Raw genomic sequence first — 10,680 nt, 5'->3', positions numbered from 1 at the left:
TCTGCTACACCAGCCTTTTCCCCAGAGTTTTCTTTGAGCCCTTAGCTGCTGGGGATGGAAGGGCGGGTGTTCCCTGTGGTTGTCAGTAGCAAGTGTCTGCTGGGGCTGCCTGGGATATCAGAGATAGGTGGGGTAAAGATTCAGCTTGGGAAGAAAGGGTGGGATCAGGGTGAGGAGGTTTATGAAGAAGAAAGAAGGCTCCTGAGACAGCCCCACATTCTCTTCTAAGGAAAGGTGAGGGCAGGTAAGGGCTGCCACACTGTAATGCAGACTGGACATTCTACAGGAAAGAGGGGAGTGTGTTAAAGGTGGGAGGGTTAAGAAGTGGAGTACACGACAGAAGGGTGTTTTAGAGAACACACCACTGATGCCTGGAAGGGATCAGTACTTGCATTTTGTTGTTGTTACATGCCGTTGAATTGGCTCTGATGCACAGCCAACTCATGATCTCTGTATAACAGAATAACACATTGCCTGGTCCTGCACCAGTCTCATGAGTGTTGCTGTGTTTAAATCCATTGTTGCAGCATTTATGCCACTCCATCTCAAATGCTGATGAGTACTTATAAGACGTGCTGGTGGTGCAGTGGTTAAATACTCAGCTGCTAACTGAAAGGTCAGTGGTTCAAATCCATCAACTGCTCCATAGAAGACAGATGTGGAAGCCTGCTTCCATAAAGATTCACAGCATTGAAAAATTTCTAGCATTCTGCCTTGTCCTATAAAGTAGCTATGAGTTGAAGTGGACTCCATGGCAATGGATTTAGTTTAAGAGTTAAGTTTAGTATAAGAAAGCATCTTTCAGAAGGCCAAAGTCAAGGCCACCTAAGCATCGATTAAGATGCCTTGAGAGATAGTGAACTGCTGTTTCTTGGAGCATGTGAACAATAATAGGGGTATCCTTTAGTAAGAATGCTGTAAAGGTGATCAACCTGATATAAGGGTTGGACTATCCAATACTGCCTGCAGCACCAAGGTTTTGTGACTCTTTAAAATTGTCCAGACCAAAGCTGTAGGGATATTCCTGGAGACTCAGAAGGGTCCTATAGCCCAGGGCAGATAAAAGGGAGACACAGAGCCAGCTTACTCTGGACTCTTACCTAACCTCAGCACAGGCCCAGCCACAGTTGGCCTGGGTGATGCTTGAGCCCTGCACCACAGGGTCAGAGTCTCTGTGGTAGACTGGGATTGCCTTACTTGAATGGGAATCGAGGATTGTGGAGGAGACAGGGAATGAGAGGAAATGAACAAGTGATTGTAAGGAGGAAGAAATGGGGGAGGAAGGACCTGTTTTAGGTGGATCAGCCCAACCACACTCTTGTCCTGGGTGTTCAGAGAGGCAGTGTGCTTAGTGACTGTAAGCACAAGCTCTAGAATGGGCTGATTGTGACCCTGGGAAAATGGAGTCATTTCCTTCCTTATTTGTAAAATGAGAGTGGTTGGGTTCAGGGCTGATGTTCAGCTTGTAGACATTCTGGTATGAAAGAACATTTGATCTGTTCTTTATGCCTGGTGTCTGTTCTGATTGGCTGGTGGTGGTGGCTGTGTGCCGTGGAGTCAGTTCTGACTCATAGCGACCCTGTACAGGGTTTCCGAGGCTGTAAATCTTTACGGGAGCAGAAAGCCTCATCTTTCTCCCATGGAACAGCTGGTAGTTTCGAGCTGCTGACCTTGTCTGATTGGAGGGCACTCATATTTGTTGTTAAATCTTCCACTATAACCCCAATTACGGGGTGGTGGTGGTAAAATAATGCATATAAAGCATATATTACAGTGCCTGGCTTCACATGCAGTATTTTTGGAAGATGCTATGAATATGATTGTTATGGTTGCTATTATTAGGTGGGACAGAGTTTACTAAAATTATAGAGAGATTCACAGCATTCAGTGTCAATTCTCCCAATCTTCCCTTCCCTCCAATTTGCCCTCTGGTTTCTCTAGCAAAGCTTGTGACCTCCAGACGCAGGTATTTTTCTCCAAACCTCTGGGGAACAGGAGGGAAAAGTGTAGGGAGAGAGAAAATACCTGTAACCTTTCCTCTCTCTTTTGTTCTGACTTCCTAGGATCTTCTGGTATGTAAATCATTCAATTGACATTGATGTGCTATGAGATGGAATCCACTCAATAGCACACAATCACCACTACCACCATCACTATGTGCAAGGCTCTGCCTTAAGCAATAAGGACACAATAGGAAGAACAACGAAGTCATTTTCAGGGGAAGCAAGTTGCTCAGGATTTCTTTGTTAGTTTGATTTGCCTTTAGCTAGGACACAGCCTGAGAAGCTGACCAATGGCTAGCCAGGAACCATGACTCCTAGTCTCAGTTCTGCCTCAAAGTACCATTGTGACCATGGACCTGTTTTCTTCTTTCTATAAATCATTTCCCAGGTCTCCTCTATGGTGACGGTATCATGGGACGCTGTGAAGCTTTCTGTTTCAGTCCTTGCACCTAAAGAGCTCTCTAATGTGCTTGAGCCTACTTACCTGCCTTGGAATCTGGTGACCAAACTCAGTCCAGCTTTTAGGAATTAAGGCTGAGTATTGGTCTGTACTCAGACTTTTCCCTGAAGATAAAGAAGTCATTGAAGGACTTTAAGCCAAGAAGAAATTCAGTCAGAATTTTTAATTTAGAAAAAGTCCTCTGAAGTCCAGTGCAGAGAGTGGGCTGGCAGGGGACCAACTGAAAGACTGGGAAGAAATGCAGATGAGAGAGAGAGATGCTATGGACCTGAATTGGGGAGGGAGCTATGACTGTTGAGGGCATTTTAGAGGTGGTGGCAATGAAGCCTAGACAGTATATGGTAAGTACCCTGGAGTCGGTTCCGACTCATAGCGACCCTGTACAGGGTTTCCGAGGCTATAAATCTTTACGGGAGCAGAAAGCCTCACCTTTCTCCAGCGGAACAACTGGTAGTTTCGAACTCCTGACCTTGCAGTTCGCAGCCCTATTCGTAACCACTACGCTACCAAAGCTCCTTTTTGTATGCATATCTATATCCATAAAAAAGGAGACGAGTACCATCAACTCTAACTCATTGCAACCCCATGTATGTGACAGTAGAGCTGTCCTCTATAGCATTTTCAATGGCTGATTTTTCAGAAGTGAATCTCTAGGCCTTTCTTCCAACGTACTTCTGTGTGGACTTGAACTGCCAACTTTTGATGAGTAGTTGAGGCGTTAAGTGTAGCACCCAGGGACTCCATGTTGTTGTGGTTAAGTGCTGTTGAGTTGGTTCTGATTCATAGCGATCCTGCATAAAATCCCCAAGGAGTGTCTTGTGGATTTGAACTACCCACCTTGCAGTTAGCAGTCCAGTGCTTATCCTACAGCACTATGCCAGGACTCCATATGTACATATAATTAAATTAGACCTAACACAAGATTTATTGCCTTTTCTAAGAATCAAGGACAGAAAACATTTCAGGAAATTGAAGACTTAGACTGGTTGAGTGCTGGTTAACTATGGTTTTACTGGAATTGGGAAATTGTATAGCAGCTGAAAATTGAGTGAGATTCAGTTTCTTCCATAGTTCCCTCTCTGAGCCTCAGTTTCTCCATCAGTGTGATGGAGATATTGGTCCCTGCGTTATCCTCGCAGAATCATCATGAGGTGTTTTTAAAGGCACAGCCCCAAAGCTGAATTCTATATATTTGGTTAAGTGGAGACACAGAGACCAGGCTCAGCATAGTAAATAATATGTTGCCTCTTTCTCTCTCACATGGGGTTTCTGGTTCCTTTGCCTGAGAGTTTGGCATAGGAGTTGGCTTTTGTGTGTCCTCAGGAGAACTGGGAGGAAGGATAATGAAGGACTTATTCTTAATTGAGGGAGGCTGAGTTTCCAACCCAGGGCCCTGGTTGTGAAACAGTATCTGTAGGCACACTTCATTGTTCCAATTGTCTTCAGCTTACCTTCATGGCTCAACCAGGTTAAACAGTCTTTAACATAAGGCTTTAAAAGAGCAAGCCCAATTATTGGCTACGTGTCAAAAAGGAAAAGTTAGAAATTGCACCACATATTCCTATGTTGTTGTTGTTATGTGCCGTCGAGTCGGGTCCGACCCATAGCGACCCTGTATAGGGTTTCCGAGGAGCAGCTGGTGAGCTTGAATCGCCGACCTTGCAGTTCAAACGGCTTTGCAGTCTGGCGCATTAACCCTCAGCACCACACCAGGACTCCTAAACTTGGCCCTAAGTATATTTTCTTATACTTGTCCCTAAGACAGAATATTCACACAACTTCAGTCAGTTTCATTTTAGAAAGAATGTGGATAGCAAGGTAAGTATCTTTATTCCTATTTTTGTAGGTAAGGAAATGAAGGTCCAGAGAAGTGAGCTAATAGTCCAAGGTCACATCATAGCCAGTCAGTAAAATCAGAGCCAGGAGTCAAACAGAACCAATCATCTTAAAAACCTAATGCCCTTTTCACTTTGCCATGTCGACTCCCTCCCTGCAAGATCACCTGGCCCAAACACCGTTATCCATTATATAGTACAGTTGAAGTAACTGGGGTCAACCTAGGAAGACAAGGTGACTTATAGGGGCCTCTGGTGAGGAATTTAACAAAACAGTTATCTGCCAGCTGCCTGATACTGTCTGTGAAAGATTTTGACAAAGTGCCTGACATATAGGAAGTTCAATTATACGCAGTCCTCTGAGCTAAAGTCCTTTGAGTCAGTACATTCAATGTATTATTGGATGGAGATATAGGTGAAGGAGCATCCATGGTTATCCAAAGGAGAACAAGGAGACTGGAGAGCAAGTTATTTGGGGTCAGATAAATTCAGGTGTCAGGGCAGGATAATACTGACAGCATCAAGATTATTCCCATTCCCCAAGTACCAGTGATGTACTACTGCACACATGACATTTCTCCAACAAAAGTGCCCTTTCGCTGTTCGTCACAAAGAAACTGAAGTTCAGGGAAGTTGAGACAGAACTAAGAAGCAGAGAAAGTTAAAAGATAGAGTGAATGGAATATTGGCTTTAATGGGAGAAGTAACATGGGGTAGACATCTGGCAGAATGAAAACTGATAGTGGGCATCAAAGATGATGGAATGGTTTCTCAGGATGTGTGCTTGCAGAGCTTGGACTGAAATCCCAGTTTTGTGTCTGGAGAACTATTCAGAAATGCAATGCTTATTGAGCGGCTACCATATGTTAAGCCTTCTGCACAGTGCTTTATATGCCAAAATATCACTCAATCCTTGAAGCAAATCTGTAGCAAAGAGATAATCATTCTCATTTCATACTTGAGGAAGCAGGCTTAAAGAGGTTTGGGGAAAGGTAAAGGGCTTGCTCAAGATCATTCACTCAGTAAATTCCAGAGCCAAATTTTAGAATTCAGTGTTTCTTTTAATTCACCAGAATCTGTAATAGGGTGGATGGGTAATCAGAGAGGTGGCTTGGTCTGGGGTTATATTAGTTATATAATAAAATATTAAAAAGGAAAAATCAATTAATATCTTAAAAAAAAAACCCAAGTGGATTATTTTACTGTGTCAGGCCCCTGAAATTTGACAATGTTCACAGAGTCTGTTCCCTAATATTTCTCTCTAAACACTTGGCTACATGAAAATAAGTTAAATGTCTTAATGAAGAAAAGGGGATGCTGGGAAGTTAGAGATCAGCTAGTCCAATGATTTCATTTGACAACTGAGGAAACTGAAGCTGAGATAGGGAATTACTAGAGAAGAGTCTGGACTAGATGTGGAAACTCTTTCCTCTTGACAAATATATGGGGGTTGTGGCAGTGGACAAGAGCAGGTAAAATGGGCGGTCTTGATTGGGGGGGTATCATGATTTTTTATCATAACTAAACAATGAAGACAACCTTACTTCCATCAATAATCCCCACCCTGTTATATAGCTTAGACAGTTTCCTGTCTGAATTGGTGCCTCTCTTTTTCATTAAGAGGTAGAACACAATGCAAGAGCCCAACCATTCCTCTGTGACTGAATTCATCCTTCTGGGTTTCTCTCTGGGCCCCAGGACTACTCCTCTGCTATTTGCTGCCTTCATGATCACCTACTTTTTGATTATCGTGGGCAATGGTTTGATCACCATCCTTATCTGCCTAGACTCTCACCTCCACACACCCATGTACTTCTTTATCGGCATTCTCTCCATCTTGGATTTGGGATACACCACGACAACTGTTCCCCAGATGTTGGCACATCTGGTCAGTCAAAAGAAGACCATATCTTTTGCCAGATGTGTGGCCCAAATGTATATTTTCTTGGTGCTAGGTATCACTGAATCTTGGCTCTTTGCTATCATGTCTATAGACAGATATATAGCCATCTGTCATCCACTCAGATACAAGGTCATCATGAGTCCATGGCTATGTGGAACAATGGTAATCTTCTGTGGACTCTGGGGTGTCATCTCTGCTCTTGTCTACACAGTCTTTGCCATGCGTCTGCCTTACTGTGGTCCCAACAAAATCAACCACTTCTTCTGTGAAGTACCTGCAGTCCTGAAGCTGGCCTGTGCAGACACCTCAGTCAATGACCGAGTTGATTTCATTCTTGGCTTTAGTGTCATCCTGGTCCCACTCTCCCTCATTCTTGTCATCTACATCAATATTTTCATCGCCATCTTAAGGATTCGTTCAGCCCAGGGGCGGCTCAAGGCTTTCTCTACCTGTGCTTCGCATATCACTGTGGTCACCATGTTCTGTGTGCCAGCCATGGTCATGTACATGAGGCCTGGTTCTATGGCCTCCCCAGAAGAAGATAAAAAGCTGGCTCTATTCTACAATGTCATCTCTGCCTTTCTCAATCCCATCATCTACAGCCTCCGGAACAAGGATGTAAAGAGGGCTTTCCTCAAGGTAACAGGCTGGTGCAGGACCTCAAAATGAGCCTCTGGATGGACAAAGAAACACTCAGTTGACCTAAATATTCATTCTTATGACCCAACCACGCTAGTACACTCTCCTTCAGTCCCAAACATCAACTCTACACAGGTCTTTAGGGGACAACTCACTTTTTGGTTGATAGATTGCCATTTGACAGACAGAACCAGATGCCATTGAAATATCTTTTAGGCACATCAGTCCTTTAATTCCTTTTTATTCTAAAGGTCTCAGTGGTTAACAAGAAGGGAAGAGTCTGAACCATTAAAAATATTTTATTGAGACAAAGAGAGCAAGATTTGTAGTATATCTTGTGACTGAATCTTACATTTTTTTTTAAAAGAATAATATTTATTGAATACTTTTTATATGTTGGCATCTTAAGGATACATATTATTTAAATTAAATTTCATATCTTCTTAAGGTAACTATGCTGTTGTGTGCCATTGTGTTGTGACTGAATATTGAGAAAATTCACTACCCTCTGATAATCACACTTGCTATTAGGTTAACTGGAAAGAAATGCAAGGGCACTAACATTGACAGGCTCTTGGTCCAGGGGGATGGTAAGAGTAACTGCCATGTGTAATGACTTACAAGAGGTTATGTGCTTATTTCAAATATGCATATTGGAGAGAAGTTGGGCTGGTTGACTCATGTTTGAGGTCAGGTGTGTTCTTGTACTGTTGACTTACCCAGACTCATTTCAGGTCTCTCTGCCTCTCCTTGTCTTACTCCATGGAAACTAGACTGCTTTTATTGTCTTGAATATGGCATACTCTTTCCCATTTCAGAGATTCCACACATTGCACCTTTTTGTAGAACAATCTCACATTTAGTTTCTTCCCGCTTCCATCCTACTTCTTTCTCCTGCTCACTTCTGTTCATTTAGAGTCCCCATAATGAATTAGACCTCCACAGTACCCTGTACTTATCCCTCCTCATAATGTGCCTCAGTATCGTAGTTCTCTAATAGATAGAAAATTCCACGAAGTAGAGACCACAACTGACCAGTTCATTGCCATATTCTCAGATCTACTACCATGCTTCTGACACATTGGTCTTCAACAAATATTTCATGGATGAATAAATAAACACTTCACAGAAAAAGTCAGAGGGAGGATGAAGCTGTAAAACTGGAGAGAATGAGTTAGGACTGGCAATAGGCAGAAAATGGTGGTATTTATTAATAGAGGATGGAGATTAAAAGGATTAAATTTTGTTATTCAACCATGTTGTTGTTAGGTGATGTCGAGTTAGCACCAACTCATAGCAACCTTATGTTCAGCAGAATGAAACATTGCCTGGTTCTGTGCCAATCTCACAATCGTTGCTACTCTTGAGTCCATTGCTATTGCCATGGTGCCAATTCATCTCACTGGGGGTCTTCCTCTTTTTTGCTGACCTTCCACTTTATTAAGCATGATGCTCTTCTTCAGGGACTGGTCCCTCCCGATAATATATCCAAAGTATGAGAGATGAAGTCTCACTATCCTAGCTTCCAAGGAACATTCTGGCTGTCCTTTCAACACATGTTTGTTCTTCAGGCACTCTATGATACTTTTTAACCATGTTGTTGATGTTGTTGTTAAGTGCTGTTGAGTTGTCCTGACTCATAATGACCCTGTATAGGGTTTCCAAGGAATGGCTGGTAAGATTGAACCGCTGACGTTGCTGTTCAAAGCCACTTTGCAGTCCAGTACATTAACCCACAGTGCCATACTGGGACTCCTTACTTTTAAACCATAACTCCTCCCGAACCGTAACTCAAATACATGAATTCTTCCATGGTCGTCCTTATTCATTGTCCAAATTTCACATATATATGAGGCTATTGAAAATACACAGTTTGGATTAGGCACACTTTAGTCCTCAAGCTGATATCTTTGCTCTTGAGCACTTTCAAGAAGACTTGTGGAGCAGATTTGCCTAATGCAACACATCATTTGATTTCTTGACTGCTGCTTCCATGAGTGTTAAAGGTTGATCTGAGTAAAACGAAGTCTTTAAAACCTTCACTCTTTTCTCCATTTACCTTAATGTTATTTGTTGGTCAATTGGTGAGGATATTTTTACATTGCTTTCTTTACATTGAGGTACAACTCCTGCCAAAGGCTGTGTCCTTTGATTTTCATCAGTAAATATTTTAAGTTCTCTTCACTTTCAGCAAGCAAGTTTGTATCACATGCACATCGCAGGTTGTTCATGAGTCTTTCTCTAATCCTGTACCACATTCTTCTTCATAGAATCTATTTTCATATAATTCAGATTATTTGCTCAGCACATAGATTGAATAAATATCGTGAAAGAATACAACCCTGGCACACACCTTTCCTGATTTAAAACCACTCATTACCCCTTGTTCTGTTTGAAACACTGCCTCTTGGTCTATGTACAGGTTCCTCATGAGCATAATTAATGACCATTCTTCCCAATGTCCATAGGTTGTCATAATCCACACAATCAAAAGCCTTTGCATAGCCAATAAAACACAGGTAAACATCTTTCTGGTATCCTCTGCTTTCAGCCAAGGTCAATCTAATATAGCAATGATATTCCTTATTTCATGTCCCTGTGTGAATTCAGCCTGAACCGCTGGCAGCTCTCTCTCAATGTACTGCTACAGCCATTTTTGAATCACGTTAAGCAAAATTTTACTTTCATGCGGTATTAATGATATTGGCCAATGATTTCCTTGTTCTGTTAGATCACCTATCTTTGGAATGGGCACAAATGTGGATCTCTTCCAACTTGTTGGCCAGATAACTGTCTTCCAAATTTCTTGACATACATATATGAGTGCCTCCAGTGCTGCATCAGTTTGTTGAAATATTTCAATTTGTATTCCATCAATTCCTGGAGCCTTGTTCTTTGCCAATGCCTTCAGTACACCTTGAACGTCTTCCTTCAATATCATTGCCTCTTGAAATGGTTGAAAATTGATCATTTTCTTTCTTTTTTTTTTAACTCTTTATTGTGTATTGAGGTAAAGTTTACAGGCCAGATCATGAGTTTTACATTCAACAATCCTCCCATTTTTTGATGTTTTCTGAATAATTCAATATTTTCTCATTGAATCCTTCAATATTGCAATTGAAGCTTGAATTTTTCCTTCATTTCTTTCAGTTTGACAAATACTGAGTGCCTTCTTCCCTTTTGGTTTTCTAACTCCAGGCCTTTGCACATTTCGTTATAATATTTGACTTTGTCTTCTTGAGTTGTCTTCTGAAAGTTTCTGGGCAGCTCTTTTACCTCCTCATTTCTTCCATTTGTTTTAGCATCTCTACACTGAAAAGGAAGTTTCAGAGTCTCTTCTGACATCCATTTTGGTCTTTTTTTCTTTCTTGTCTTCTTAATTACCTTCTGCTTTCACTATTTATGATGTTCTTGATGTCATTCCATAACTCGTTGGGATTGGGTCATTACTATCTAACTTATTAAATCTGTTCTTGAGATGATCTCTAAATTTAGATGGGATGTGTTCAAGGTCATATTTTGGCTCTTATAAACTTGTTTTAATTTTCTTCAGCTTCAGCCTGAACTAGCATGTGAGCTATTGATGTTGTGTTTCACAGTCTGCCCCTGGCCTTATTTTGGCTGATGATATGAAGGTTTTCCACCATTTCTTTCAACATATGTAATCAATTTGATTTCTGTGTTGTTGTTAAGTACCTTTGACCCTTGGTTTCCAAGGTGCAGCTTGTGAGTTTGGACTGCTGACCTTACGGTTCAAACTGACCTTGCAGTCCAGTACATTATCCTGCAGTGCCACACCAGGATTCCATGTATGCCATTTTAAAAAGGTTATTTGCAATG

General features: G+C 41.7%; 1 protein-coding gene across 1 annotated transcript; it reads left to right on the top strand.

Moving 5' to 3' along the window:
- Positions 1 to 5,931: 5,931 nt before the first annotated feature.
- Positions 5,932 to 6,870, top strand: LOC102815796 (olfactory receptor 2A12-like). The gene has a single exon (XM_006839837.1). It carries the CDS (start codon positions 5,932 to 5,934, stop codon positions 6,868 to 6,870), a length of 939 nt encoding a protein of 312 aa, XP_006839900.1.
- Positions 6,871 to 10,680: the final 3,810 nt, after the last annotated feature.

Source organism: Chrysochloris asiatica, unplaced genomic scaffold, assembly GCF_000296735.1.
Source record: "Chrysochloris asiatica unplaced genomic scaffold, ChrAsi1.0 scaffold00026, whole genome shotgun sequence".
Classification (NCBI taxonomy): Eukaryota; Metazoa; Chordata; class Mammalia; order Afrosoricida; family Chrysochloridae; genus Chrysochloris; species Chrysochloris asiatica.
This window is presented reverse-complemented; position numbering and strand designations above follow the sequence as displayed.

Coding starts and splice junctions, on each gene's coding strand:
- LOC102815796 (XM_006839837.1), top strand. CDS start 5,932: ATGCAAGAGCCCAACCATTCCTCTGTGACTGAATTCATCCTTCTGGGT.